Source organism: Humulus lupulus, chromosome 3, assembly GCF_963169125.1.
Source record: "Humulus lupulus chromosome 3, drHumLupu1.1, whole genome shotgun sequence".
NCBI classification, from domain to species: Eukaryota; Viridiplantae; Streptophyta; class Magnoliopsida; order Rosales; family Cannabaceae; genus Humulus; species Humulus lupulus.
The window spans coordinates 58360456-58376035 of NC_084795.1; the positions used below are offsets into that span (position 1 = coordinate 58360456).

Sequence of the window (15580 nt, forward strand, 5' to 3'; positions counted from 1 at the left end):
TAATTTTAAGCATATTGTAATTTGTTTCATTTTATTTTATTTTCAACAACCACTCAATTCAGTTTCTTAAATTTCTAAGTTGCAATTAATTGGTGTTTACATTGAACTTTTTAATACCAATCCATGTGGAGACGATTCACTTATCATTATATTACATGTGTTGGACTGTGTACACTTGCACATATAATTTTCACAACTAGTTTTTGGCGCCATTGCCGGGGATTGAAATTAAAATTTTGTGTAATATCAATTATTTTGCAATTTATTTTTCTGTGTTGTTCTAACCTTATTTACTCGGTTTTGTGAATTTTGAGGAATACTCTAGTGCATGAACGAGCAAGAAGACCTTGAACTAGCTCCTATTGACCCCAAAATTGTATGCACTTTTAGAAGAAGGAGAAGGGAACAAAGGGGTCAAAATCGTTTCAATGTGGCTGATGAGATTGAAGAGGTTGGGGATGCCTATAATATTGGTAACGCCATTGCCTTGGTCGATGATAGGGAGAGGGCCATAAGAGAGTATGCTGCCCCTATGTTTAATGAGCTCAACTCGAGCATTGTGAGGCCTGAAATCCAAGCAGCCTAATTCGAGTTAAAGCCCGTCATGTTCCAAATGCTCCAAACGGTTGGTCAATTCAGTGGGCTGCCAACAGAAGATCCTCATCTCCACCTTCGTTCATTTTTGGAGGAGAGCGATTCTTTCAAGCTACAAGGAGTGAGTGAAGAGGCCCTGAGGTTAAAGTTGTTCCCATTCTCTTTGAGGGATCGAGCTAGAGCTTGGCTCAACACCCTTCCTCCCGACTCGGTTACCACATGGAATGAGTTGGCTGAAATTTTTTTGATGAAGTACTTTCCTTCCACCAAGAATGCCAAGTTTCGCAATGAAATCATGTCTTTTCAAGTTTCGCAATGAAATCAAGTGCCCGCACCACGGGATTCCGCATTGTATACAAATGGAAACATTCTATAATGGGCTCAATTCTTCCACTCGCATGGTGTTGGATGCTTCGGCTAATGGGGGTTATGCTCTCTAAGTCCTACAATGCAGCCTATGAGATTTTGGAAAGGATTGATAGCAACAATTATCAATGGTCCAATGTTGTAGCCTCAACAAGTCAAAAAGTAGTGGGTTTGCTTGAAGTGGATGCATTAACTGCTTTGACCACTCAAGTTTCATCAACGACTAACCTTCTCAAGAACATGTGTTTGGGGGGAATGGTACAACCAGCTGCTATGGGACAAGTTGCCAATGTGTCTTTTGTCTATTGTGGAGATGGACACAATTTTGAGAGTTGTCCTTCAAATGCCGCCTCGGTTTGCTATGTGGGGAATCAAAATGCCAACCGTAACAACCCGTATACAAACTCTTACAATCCAAGGAGGAGGCAACATCCAAATTTCTCATAAGGGGGGGGGGGGGGGATCAAGGAACTAGTTCAAGGGGAGCACCAATGCAAGGCAACCCAACATATCTGCTGGGGTTTTCTCAACAACCACCAAGAGTGCAACAACCTCCTCTGCCTCAAGTATCTCAATCAAGCTCTTTGGAGAGTTTAATGAAAGAATATATGGCCAAGAATGATGCTGTGATTCAGAACCAAGCAGCCTCCTTGAGAAACCTTGAGATTCAAATGGGGCAATTGGCTAATGAATTGAGGAATAAGTTGCATGGTGACATCGAAAATCCAAGGAGGGATGGGAAAGAGCAGTGCAGAGTGGTGACTTTGAGGAATGGGAAAAATTTGGAGTCAAATGAGGAGAAATCGAAGCGAAAAAACGAGCCTACTTCAATCCAAATTGGTGAAGAGAAGAGTGAAAAGTCAATAAGTTCAGCTGCTGAATTTACCTAGAATGCTACAGCATCCGTTCAGCAATCTACATCAGAAAAGTGTTTGAACAAGCCACCTCCACCATTTCATCAAAGATTTCAAAAACAACAACAAGATGGCCAATTCCGAAGGTTCTTAGACGTTTTGAAGCAACTCCATATCAATATACCACTAATGGAGACCTTGGAGAAAATGCCAAATTATGTAAAGTTTTTTAAGGACATTTTGACTAGGAAAAGGAGACTTGGTGAGTTTGAAATGGTGGCCTTGACGAAAGGCTGTAGTGCCATGTTGAAGAGTAAAATTCCTCCTAAGTTGAAGGATCTGGGTAGCTTTACGATTCCTTGTTCTATTGGTTGAAGAGATGTGGGTAGAGCTTTATGTGATTTGGGAGCTAGTATTAACTTAATGCCTATGTCTATTTTCAAGAAGTTGGGAATTGGAGAAGCAAGGCCAACAACCATCACTTTCCAATTGCCGGATCATTCTATGGCTCACCCGGAAGGAAAAATTGAAGATGTTCTAATGCAAGTTGATAAGTTCATTTTCCTTTCCGATTTTATAATTTGTGACTATGAGGCGGATAGAGATGTTCCTATTATTTTGGGTAGGCCATTTCTAGCTACTGGGAGGACTTTAATTGATGTGCAAAAAGGAGAGCTTACTATGAGGGTGAATGGCCAACAAGTGACTTTTAATGTTTTCAATGCTATGAAGTTTCCAAATGAGGTTGAGGAATGCTCTCGGTTGAGTGTAATTGAGTCACTTGTAGCTGAAAAGTTCCATAAAGAAGTTTTTAAAGATGGAGTAGGGGTGAGTTCACTTGAAGAGCTTGAAGACTTATGTGAAGAGGAGGAAACCCAAGTTACATGGGTAGAATTACAACAGCCCTTTACTAAATTTTGAAGGCCTTTTGAGTCTCTAGACTTGTCGGAAAGGAATTTTAAGCCTCCTAAGTCCTCTATTCAAGAGCCACCAAAGTTAGAATTGAAGCCCTTGCCTAGTCACTTGAAGTATGCTTAATTGGGAGATAACAAGACTTTGCCCGTGAGTATTTCAGCGGTTTTAGGAGCTGAATATGAACGTTTGTTGCTTGATGTGTTGAAGAAATACACAAGAGCCATTGGTTGGACCATGGCGGATATCAAGGGTATAAGTCCTTCATTTTGTATGCATCAAATTCTGTTGGAAGATTGCTGTAATAATTCTGTTGAGCAGCAGTGAAGACTTAACCATATCATGAAGGAAGTGGTTAGAAAAGAGATAATTAAATGGCTCAATTATGGAATTGTTTACCCAATTTCAGATAGTTCTTGGGTCAGCCCGATTCAGTGTGTGCCTAAGAAAGGTGGAGTCACGGTGGTGGCTAATGAAAATAATGAGTTGATTCCCACAAGAACAGTGATGGGGTGGCGTGTTTGTATGGACCACTGAAAGCTGAATAAGGCCACACAGAAGGACCGTTTCCCGCTGCCATTCATTGATCAAATGCTTGATCGGTTGGCGAGAAATGAGTTTTATTGTTTTCTTGATGGGTATTCAGGCTATAATCAGATTTCCATTGCTCCGGAGGACCAAGAGAAGACTACATTCACTTGTCCCTATGGCACATTTTCCTTTAGAAGGATGTCGTTTGGGTTGTGCAATGCTCATACCACCATCCAACGTTGTATGATGGCAATTTTTTCATATATGGTGGAAAAGTCTCTTGAAGTCTTCATGGATGATTTTTCAGTATTTGGTGAGTCATTTGACACTTTTTAGGCTAACATGGAGAAAGTCTTCGCAAGATGTGAAGAAACCAACTTGGTACTCAATTGGGAAAAATGCCATTTTATGGTACAAGAAAGCATTGTCTTAGGCCATAAAATTTCTAACAAGGGAATTGAAGTGGATAGAACAAAGTTGGAAGTCATTGAAAAATTACCTCCACCTACTACAGTCAAGGGGATTAGAAGCTTTTTGGGACACGCGGGCTTCTATAGGAGTTTTATAAAATATTTTTCAAAGATTTCTAAGCCCCTTTGTTCCTTACTTGAGCAAAATCGAGCATTTGAGTTCACTAAGGAGTGTCAAGAAGCATTAGTTACTTTATAAAGGGCTTTTATCACCACACCCATCATTGTAGCTCCAGATTGGTCTCTTCCTTTTGAATTGATATGCGATGCTAGTGACTTTGTTGTGGGTATCATGCTTGGGCAGCGAAAAGAAAAGGTATTTCATTCCATTTATTATGCAAGCAAGACGGTAGCTGATGTTCAATTGAACTTTACCACCACCGAGAAAGAACTTTTGGTGGTTGTGTTTGCTTTTGACAAGTTTAGAGTCTAGCTTGTGGGGACTAAAGTGGTGGTATACATAGATCATTCAGCAATCAAGTATCTTATAGCAATGAAGGATGCTAAGCCAAGACTTATTCAATGGGTTCTTCTTCTTCAAGAATTTGACTTGGAGATTTGGGATAGAAAAGGAACAGAGAATCAAGTGGCTGATCATTTATCTAGGCTTAAGGCCGGTACTAAGAAGCAAGATGAAGGGCCTATTAAAGAGACATTCCCTGACAAGAAATTGTTAGTTGTGAACCAAGTCACTACACCATGGTACGTGGTGAGTGGTTTGCAACCACCTAATTTGAATAGTCAGCAGCTCAAGAAATTCCTTCATGATGTGAGATTTTATTATTGGGATGAGCCCTATTTGTACAAGCAATGTCCATATCTTATCATGAGGCGTTGTGTGCCTAAGGATGAAGTTTGAAGTATTCTAGAGTATTGTCATTCAACCCCTTATGGTGGGCATTTTGGTGGGCAAAGGACAGCAGCTAAAGTTTTTCAATCGGGTTACTATTGGCCTTCTATTTTCAAGGATGCTCATGAATTTGCTAAAAGACGTGATCGCTGCCAACGTGTTGGAAATATTTCAGCAAGGAATGAAATGTCGTTGAATTGCATCCTTGAAGTGGAATTATTCGATGTTTGGGGAATTAAATTTATGGGGCCATTTCCACCGTCATTCGGGAATTTGTATATCTTGGTGGTAGTTGATTATGTCTCTAAATGGGTCGAAGCAGTGGCGAGTCCAACCAATGATTCCAAGGTGGTCACGAAGTTCTTGCATAAACATGTTTTCACCTGCTTTGGCACTCCAAGGGCTCTTATAAGTGATGAGGGCACCCACTTTGTGAAGAAGATCTTGGCAGCCTTGCTGGCCAAATATAGTGTGAAACATAAGATCGCTACTGCCTACCATCCTCAATCAAATGGTCAAGCCAAACTTTCTAATAAAGAGATCATGGGTGTGCTAGAGAAAGTTGTTAATCCTACTCGCAAAGATTGGTCTCCAAGATTAGATGACTCTTTTTGGGCCTACATAACTGCCTTTAAAACACTGTTGGGAATGTCCCCCTACCGCTTGGTATATGGGAAGGCTTGTCACTTGCCCGTGGAGCTAGAGCATCGGGCTTATTGGGCCATTAAGAAGCTTAATATGGATCTCCAAGCTGTTGGGGAAGCTCGCATGTTTCAATTGAATGAGCTTGAGGAGATGAGGTTGTTCTCTTATGAAAATGCAAAGTTGTATAAGCAAAATACTTTGCGATGGCATGATAAGAGGATTCAACCTCGAGTTTTTGAAGAAGGACAGTGAGTTTTGCTCTTTAACTCGCGGCTGAAGTTGTTTCTTGGTAAATTGAAGTCTAGGTGGTCGGGGTCATTCACAATCATCAAGGTGTATCCTTATGGGGATGTTGAAGTAAGGGAAGATCAGTCCGGTAGAGAGTTTAAAGTGAATGGCCAGCGACTGAAGCACTATTGGTAAGGAATGGTCAACCGAGCGAAGACCTCCATTACTTGGGAGGATGCATGAAGCGGATGGTACTTCGGGTTGCCTTGTGCTCCTTGTGTTATTTTAAGGGAGACCTGAAGAAGGAAGGTACTACAAGTCATGTTGTATATATATATATATCTAAAATATCCAACCAAATTTACTGAGTCATTGTGCATTTTGTAATTATAGAGTTTGTTATTAACTTTTGTTTTTGTTGTATTGCTTTTGTTCTTTTTCAAATTTTTTTAGGTCCACTGGAGGCAGGGTCAATCTTGATTTTGATGAATTGGTGCAGTTTTGGGGTTGAAAGTTACTGATTTTCACAGCTTGGGGAAGAAATTCAGTTTTGGCAAGCAAGTTATAAAATGCTCCAGGTTGCTACAGCCTGAAATTTAGCAAACAGGCCTCCTTAATGGACAAATTTGAGGCACAATACAGAACCCCTGGCAAGGTCTCGGGGCTGTATGGATTGGGCTCGACTAGTTAATAATAAAAAACAAACAAACAAAAAAAACACAAAAACAAGGAAAAGAAAAATTAAAAGAAACTTCACAAGAAAATCAGAATAATCCCTGACCCATTCCTTTTTTTTTTCTTTACCTGCAATCACCCACCCCAGCCACGATTCATCTGCCCCGTCTCTCCTCTCTCCATCCCACATCGTACCTCGCCCAGCCCTACCTTCCGCCGCCGTCAGACCCCATCCATGCCCCACCTCTCCCATTGAAACGACTGCCCAGTCGCGCCGCCTAAGTGCGCGACCCCGCCTTTCCCCTCTTTCCTCCAAGCTTAACCCTGAACTTGTAATGACCCACTACTCTAGACTTTTTGGACCATTAACGAAACTATACATAAAACTTACATTTTTGCGAAAATAGCATAATTTATCAGAAACTTGTAGAAACAAAGTTTACTTTCATAAAATAAGTAGGATATGGGTACCCATTGTCTTTAAAACAAAAATAACTTAAAAACTAAAAAGATTTACATATAAAATGCGGAAAATACATTTAAAACCATAAAAACATAAACAAGACTACATCCTTGAATCGAATAACGCTCGGCCCCTTGACTCCATTCACCATCGATACACATCCTCTAAGCGTCACGAATCTTACCGCCTCTAAAGCTTATTTTCCTGCACATAAAACAGAAAGGAATGAGCCTAATGCCCAGCAAGGAAAATCTAACACATAGTCATACACATAAATTTCATAATGAACGTAAAGACTTAACATAATACATATAACATACACTTATTATAATGGCCATTATTACTTGGGGTCCCATAGACTAAACAAGCATATGCCCATGGGATTAGTGGGGTCCTACTAGCTAAGTAGGTCATATGCCCATAACCCATTTGGGGTCTTGTTAGTCATATGGGTCATATGCCCAAGCCTACAAACATATATACATATCAAAACACATTTAATAACATAAAACATATAGATAACATAAGCACATAACATATTGATTCTAGCCTATTTTCCTTACCAAAGTTACCGGGATATAATGGACTGAGTTGGGACTTTTTGGAACACTCCTAAAACCATAAGAAAGAGTGAGTCTAAAGAAAGGAGATGAAATGAATGAGATGGAAAGACTAAACCATTTGAGAAACATGCTTACCGAACTTATGTGCTCAAGAACTTAGATTCCCTAACCAAAATGAAGATTAAGGTTAGAGATTGAGTAGAAGACTATGAGAAAGAAAATAACATAATACAGAAAGGAACTAGAGTTTTGGTTACCTCAAAGACTAGAATGACCAATCTACACCTCCACCGAAATACTATAGAACTCACTTCCCAAAGTGTTTGATAAGCTTATGATGTTTAAGCTTATGATTTTCCCAAACCAGGTGTTTACACTCTCACACTCACATAACACTAGCAGCTTCTGAACTTAGAGAAAAAGGTGAATAATGGCTGGGTACTAGGTCCTATTTATAGAGTTTGGAGATGAAAAGATCTTGATTTTACTTGAATAGAAATAATGGCTTTTTAGGTGAAAATCATTTGAATAATCGTTCAGCAGAGGCTAAAGACTCGTTCAAAAGATGCTGGACTGTTGAAGGAGTTTGAATGGCTGAAAGGAAATGAATTCAAAAGAGTTTGAATTTATGCTGAAGGAGGCGATATATCGCCCCCTGTAGGCGATATATCGCCTGGGCCAGTATGCCCGAGGCGACCGTGCATCGTTTCGTGTTTTCCGTATCTACGTGCTGCGATATATCGCCCCCTATAGTGATAATAGTGATAAATACTGAAAACAAAAATCATTAACATGCTACTGTACAAATTGAAGGCACCAAAATCACCCTTCATGAGTCAAAGTTTGCCATAATCTATACATGAGATTGTGAAATAAAGAATTTGATTGTAGAGTGCATAACAATAAATCAACAGACCTAGTGAACTACTATAAACTACTATAGAATCACAGAAGAATACAATATTTTGATCCTAAATTATTATAAATTCACTCTTTGAATGAATCTCAATGGTCTTAAGAGCAGTGGAATCATAAACATATGATTTTGTGCATATAAATATAATAACATAATGTAAGAAGAAATAAAGAGCACTATATATGCTTGTGTGCATATAAACATAGTTGCATGATGTAAGATATATATAAGATCCAATGGCCTAGAATCTAGATGACACTCATATTATATGTGTGCAAGGCAAACATGTGATTAGGCTTACTAAAAAAGAAGCAATAAAGAGCATAAATGGTTGTGCCAATTCATTAGTCTGAAATAGTTTGAGAGATTGAATAAAGAGCATGGCCATGTATTTAGACTAAGTCCAACAAGCCATAAGAAACTCATAAAAGAGAAACACAAATAGAACACCACAATAAACTAAGCTACAAAAATTAGCAGCAGAGTGTGCTTTATGATCGAAGCCACTGCCAAAAAAAAAACATAGAGAGAGAAAACACAACACACTAAACTTGGAAGTTTTATTAACCAGCAATTCTGGACCAAAATCATTGTCAGAGAAGGTTCCCTTCTAGTTATGAATCAAATACTATTTTGCAACATCAAGAGAGATATTGATAATCCCTTTAACACAATCCAAACCCAAACACAAATAGAGATATTGACACCTAGAATAAACAACCAAACAAAAAGCTATTATGTAGGCACCACATTTTTTCAAAAACATAAAGCATGCATAAAGTACAACATAGTATTGCTGTCTCATGAGCAATCTCTTGAAAGAAACCATCAAAATAACTTATAGGGGCAAAGGATATAGAAAAAATGTTGACAACATAGTATTACTGTCTCTAATTCTCTACTCATACAGTAATAAGAAAGGAAAAATAAAACATTTTGGATAGCTAAATTATTTCATCACTGATGTTACATAAGATTATTTTTAAAACAATTGATATTTTTTCTAATGGGGAAAAAATAAATGAGGCATTTCTAACCTGAGGAATATATTTGATGACTGTCATAAAGACTTGGATTGAGCTGAAAATAGAAAGAATCAGTTCCAAGTCAGAAAGTGAATCAATAATATATTTTATAGCAAATGGAATTTAGAAACCTAAAGCTAATTATGATAAAGCGATTAAGCCAATAAATCGAAGCAAACTAATGCTTTTATCATCTAGCTTTCCAATGTTTTTTAATTGAACTGAATTGTTTGAAACTCAATTTGAGAAAGAGAGCAATCTCTCCTTTTCCATGTTTTTTCAATTTTAAACTTATGGTTCAGGAAACAATTTTTGTATGATTCAAAGTGTATAACACTTAACTGTAGTTCATACATAAATTTTCATTTCTGAAAAGACTTATTCAGTGATTAATTCAAGTATGATGCATGAAAATTCATTAACAAGAGTATAAACTATATTTAAACCATAAGTATGCTAGTCTTGGAATCTTCTATAAGGCATTCATTCAAACACCCTGATTGCATAAACTGTAATCTATATAAAATGTATAAATTGTTCATTAGTTCATAGCATTGAGAAATGGTTATAAACTAAGATTTGTTCTTACAATCGATGGCCCTTTATAACATTATTTATCATAGATCTATGGCTCTATGCAAAAGTAAATGGAATGTTAGTAAATCTCAGGCAATATATAAATATATATACAAAAATTGACTTCTATAGCAAATGAAAAGTTCAAAAATCTCAGCCAATTTTCTATCATCATCCAAAAACAGAAAACTCAGAACTAAGAGAAAAACGTATATATATTTATGTATGTATATCCTTAATTTATTGAAAACCCCCTTTTACTTCCTTCAGACATAAGCTATATAAACTCAGTTATTAGACGCCATTCATGGAGCGACAATAAATTATTGACTCCAAATTTCCAAGTAACAGAATAGTTGGATGGTGAACTTATACCACCTAGGCTTGTACTCAGGGAGCCAAATAATTGTATGACTATGAAATGAAAGAACTCATTGTCTAATGTTCAACTACTTTTTAGTTAACTACTCTACAAGATACCAACTGCACTTTAAGATCAATGCATTTGTGTGTATATGTTGTTTTCTTGCATTCAAAAGATATATTCAGTTTACTGAAGCCAAAAAAACATGAAAGTAATGTGCCTTGCGTTTGTTGTGGTAAGAAGTTTTAAAAAAAAAATCTTCCAAATTATCTTATGTACTCTTAAAATGGGGGATCAAAGGCAGAAAAGGACCAATTTCAATTCAAGCTGAGATATATGAATTCACACCCTCCTTTCACCTTGTTGAGGTAAGCAAGTCCAGTGGTGATACATTGGAATAAAAAACAACAATGAAAAAGGATATAAGACCAGCTTTAAAAGACATTGTTTGGGCATGGCAAGCTGAACAGATGCAAAAAGAATAATAACAACACTACCATCAACAATTTCTACATAATTCCATTCTATTTTAGTGTGCTCATTTTCTTAATGCATACACATGTTGTATTATTTGATGTTTTACTAATAATGGTATCAATTATGATGAGATTATTTTAGCACAAGAAAGCAATAAATAATGGTATCAATTATGGTATCAATTATTTGCATGGTTAAAAATAAAGCGTGAGTATACATGAAAGTCTCCAGAAATTACCTCCCTAAGAATCAAGACTCCTCTCTTTGAATCTTGGCATGCTACAAGCTCATAACTAACAAGATTCATACCATCCCTTAAAGATGTGACTAGTGCTACATCTGAAAAAGATAAATGGGTATTTAGATGTAAATGAGGTTGCTTGAAGACATTTCATGCGAACTTGAAATTTTTTTCCCACTTAATCTGGGATTCTGTCACTACCTTAAAACGGGGCTGCTTATAATTCACTAATTTTAGTTATAGTAGCACTCTGTCTTTCATTCTCAGAGTTTCTTAGCAACAATATTCAGAGATATTTTTTATATCCAAAGAAACAGATAGCTAATATGATGTAAAAGATGACTTTTAAGATAGCTTTTTCAAACCCCAAAGGAAGTAGGGAAAGAGAGGGGGGCAGGTAAGTTTACAATAAGGAAAGCAAGAGAAAAAAGGTATGCGGAGAAATAAATTAAGTAAGAAAATTGGAATGCATCATTGCGAAGTAAAAATAATATGAGAGTAGATTAAAAAGGAGAACAAAAAATTGTACCTATGACAGCGTATGGAGCACATAAAGCATGGAAATCAAGAGAGTGATCCTGTAAAGAAAGAAAGATAGGATCAGAAAGAGTACACAGTCGTTACTCCTTAGGACCTAGAAAGTTACATCTAACATGTGAGAAATAATCATAGCAAAATTGGAGTGTATAAATATCATATGAATGAAAATACATATAGCTTATTAGCTTTTATGTTTACACATTTAGTTGACGCACTGGCATGAGAAACTGAGGTTCAATTCAAGAAAAAAAACAAAGATGGGGCACAATGATGTGACCTACTCATCAAGATACCACATAGATGGGTCATTGATGTGATCTACACCAAGCTTAACACTCTCAAGGTCCTATTTTAATCGTACCAGGTAAGCCTATACCATTTGAAATGTAGAACCATTGTGTCTAAAAGAGTGATTGCTTAATCTAACAATGATAATATACGGTTCAGTATACACAACTGTCAACAACACTTAAAACATTTGACCAAATACCAAATAGCCCAAAAATAATATTGTGAGATATAAATTGTCCATTCATATAGTAATTATTGACTAAGATGGCCATAAACGAACCAAGTGATGTATTGGAACAGCTGTCAATGTTCCAAATCTGCCATTAATTCGTCCAACAATTTCATGGACCTGGCTTGTGAGTTTTTGATCTGTGAAAATGCAATATGAAACAGTGTATTAATTGAATTTTAGCAACAAAGCAAATAAAATGCACTTAGAATTGAAGTGTACTTCCTCAAACAAGGTAAGTTGTTTAACTCTGAAAAAAAAAATATCTTAACCATTGTTGACTGAGTAAATTTTTTTAAAACAATGACAGTAATAAGATGGAGAGACAAAATAGAACACTATTCTGCATCAACCCTAAGCTACAATCAGAAGTAACCTAGAACTCAAAACATAAAGCTTATAGCTTAAATTCAGACATAGAAACACATTAAACTACTAAAGGATCTAGCACAAGGAATTCAACTTAAATTTAGACATTCCAATGAGTTTTTCTCTTCTTACTAAAGAAGAAGAATTCCTAAAATGCAACAGACGCTAGTCCTTCTGGAAATTTAGACAGAATTATACACTCTGGAACATCTGTTCTAGTTGGCACAACAATTTGCAACAAAACTACTTTGTCACGCCAATCAGGGTTTTCCTCAAGGAATTTTTCGAAGGCCAATATCTTCTAAGGAATCCCTTTGATCATATCAAGGCGATCTACACCTAACATCACCTGTAATGCCATATATTTCACATAAGAAATAGTTAATATATAAAACATAAGATATATCATTAAATATACAAATTACAGAGGAAAAAAATATTAATCTACTAAAATTAGAATTACAAACACCTCTCAACCCATGCAACAAGCAGTAGCAATAGCTTTACAGTAAAAGAACCAAACAGGAATATCCAGGACGAACACTCTGAAACAAATCATAAGTTTCCATAACGTGTGGGCTGAAGAAACTAGACAGTGATAACTTGCACATGTTACTATCATAAACAAGGTCTCGAAGCATATCAAGCGACTAGCTATCCTAAAACTTCATGTCATAGGAGACTAGACAGTGAGATAAATTATGCTTAAGAATTAATACATGTTCCTATTATGTTGTGGAAGTTCAGTGTATGCATGGCATACTTTTATTCTAAAAATATATTATTTACCTTCCGCCCAGCAAATCTTTCTTTAAGTTCTCTGATGTATTCCTGGACTTGAGGAAGCTCCAGTGCACGTATAAAGAGATCTGAATCTATACCGATGGGACACTGAAAATTTTAGCACTGGAGTCAGAATGAGTAACAAGTTGGCATACTGGAGTTTACTCATATAATATGTCTTCAACTTTAAATTAAACAGGCATGTAATTTCAACTTACTGCAGCCACTCGAGTAAGCCTCCCTTGATCCTCAACTCCCTCGGGAGTACCCTCCAATCTAAGAATGCGAGTGCAAGCACTAACGAAATGACGTGCATAAACATATGTATGAAAACTGGAAAAATGAGGATTAATACATAAATTACATGTTCAAAAATTCATATAGTCCAAACACTTAAAATGAAGAAAGTAATATAGAGTCGAATTACCAAATAACATTATATTTAATCAAACTACTACTTAAACCAACAACATTCAAATAGAAGAGGTTGAGTGGAAAATAATAACACTTTATTAATATTGAAGGGCAACATAAGATGTTTAGGTTAGAGCACTCATGACAAAAGAACTCTCTAAGGAACTTTTACAACTGACACACCTGCTATTTTCCAATTGCCCTCTAAGCACACACCACTCTTCTATTAGGCTACAATGAAGAAATCTAAAACTTTCTAGAATTTTCCAAGTCATTAACTAGTTTCTACTATTCTCTAAATAATTATATAATAATTATATCATAGTCTAATTAATTCTAGGTTTCTCCAAGAACATTCTAGAATACTTTTTAATAGAAGAACATCATAATAAGTGAAGCACGTTTGCATATGCTGAACAAACTACCTATTTTTTCTACTCCAGCTGACTTTAAAAGACTGGTTCTTGACAACTTTAAACAAAAGTCATATATAATATTCAACAAGTGCTGCCAATTACTCAACGTACCCGACTAAATCTACAGCAAGAATGAGCACAACAGCTCTAATCATGATGGCAATGTCTTATACATTTTCAAATGAAGGAAAAGGAGTATGTAGAAACCAACCAACTTTCATTGATTTTTTGAAATCTTTCAAGCATTTTGGAAGATACATAAGATGGTAATCGTGGCACCAAACAACATCACCCTCTTCATAATGCTTGATAACCACATCAGCAAACATTTCATTTGCCTTCTTATATGCAGCAAACTGAGACTGGAAACTCCTGGTGGTAGCAAGCCGATCTTCTTCTGGAAGTCTAAGGTAATGAAAAAGTGGCCACAAAATGTGGTTGCAGTAGCCATTATAATATTTATGAACAATCTCTTCATCAAGAAATACTGGAATACATCTTTTTGAGGAAGAAATAGAAAAGCATCAACAGAATTGATTTTCACATAATTTAACTAAAAAAACATGTTTACTCAATTAGAGGAAAAAAAAATCAACCCAATAAAAAAAGGCAGTAATATTAAATGGTCGGAATGACTCTATGTCAAGAGTCGAAAATTAACCTTTTCGGCTAGAGACTTAGTAAGTGCATTCTGTCCAACTGTATCGGGCACATTTACACCAGCCCAACCGATCCACCTTGCCTCAAACTCCTTCATGCCTTTAACACAACCATACAGTACAAGTGCATAACAAGTTTACAAAGAAAAAAACCAAAACATCAGGTGAAAAAAAGTAACAAAAAACTATTAATACGGGAAACTATTTTGTTAGACACGCAATAATATCATCAAGTAAACAATCTTAATATAAATATAAATAGACCAAATAATCTTAAAAAATGAAGAGTAGGAATTGCATACCCAGAAGAGCACGGACTAAACCCCTAGCCCTAATCTCTAAATGCCATACATCTTCACCTTTCCTTACAGCAGAGACTAGTAATCTGTTAGCAACTACCAATAATCCTTGCCTAGCAGGCTTTTTATCTAGCTTTTCACATCGCTCATAATTGTTAGTCGTTGCAGTATCACCTTCAGGGCACTGTCCAATAGTGGCAACTTTCGAATTATCATCTTCTGTTAAGCAGACATCATTCTCAATATATTGAGCCCCCTATTATTATTGTTATTATTCTCAGTAGTTACATCGTTTGATTAAGAAGTCTTGTTGTTTTTCCTTATCTTCCTATCATTCACTAGTCGTCCAACTCGACCGGTCGACAAGGTTTGGTTACTCTCGTACTTGTTCCCTGGCATGCCCTCTCTATGCAACTGAACCTTGTGTGCCAAAATTTATAAGCACAAATGCTTCTCAAGACAACAGCCTCTCCTACATTATATTTTTGGAATAGTGAGTCTTCACGGGCCAATAAACAAGACAAAGCTTTGAAAATTAATTAAAAAAAAAAAAATACTGTTGTAGAATTACTCTAATAAAAGTGTTAAGCAATGAGATAGGCAAAAGGGTAAGTGAAAAACATGGTTACGTCATTGAATCAATTATTTTGGTCCATAAATTTGAAGGAAAAAAAACTCAATTAATAAGAGAAAAAAAGTAGGTTATTAACTAGTGAAGAAAAGGACCTACTACTACTCAGAAAGAAAGAAAAAAATGAGCGAAAGGTACATCGAGCAAGTCCCTACCATAGGTACATATATCACATCATTCAGACGAAACAACAAACACA

The 15580-nt window shown here is 36.4% G+C and overlaps 1 protein-coding gene and 1 pseudogene across 1 annotated transcript; one reads left to right on the forward strand and one right to left on the reverse strand.

Annotated features, from left to right (window-relative positions):
• Nucleotides 1-4220: 4220 nt before the first annotated feature.
• On the forward strand, nt 4221-5961 carry LOC133824207 (uncharacterized). Its single transcript, XM_062257077.1, has 3 exons — nt 4221-4496; nt 4695-5470; nt 5904-5961. The coding sequence occupies exons 1-3, from the start codon at nt 4221-4223 to the stop codon at nt 5959-5961; spliced, it is 1110 nt and encodes a 369-aa protein (XP_062113061.1).
• Nucleotides 5962-9575: 3614 nt separating this feature from the next.
• On the reverse strand, nt 9576-15149 carry LOC133824208 (alpha,alpha-trehalose-phosphate synthase [UDP-forming] 1-like; annotated as a pseudogene).
• Between the last annotated feature and the right edge of the window lie 431 nt (nt 15150-15580).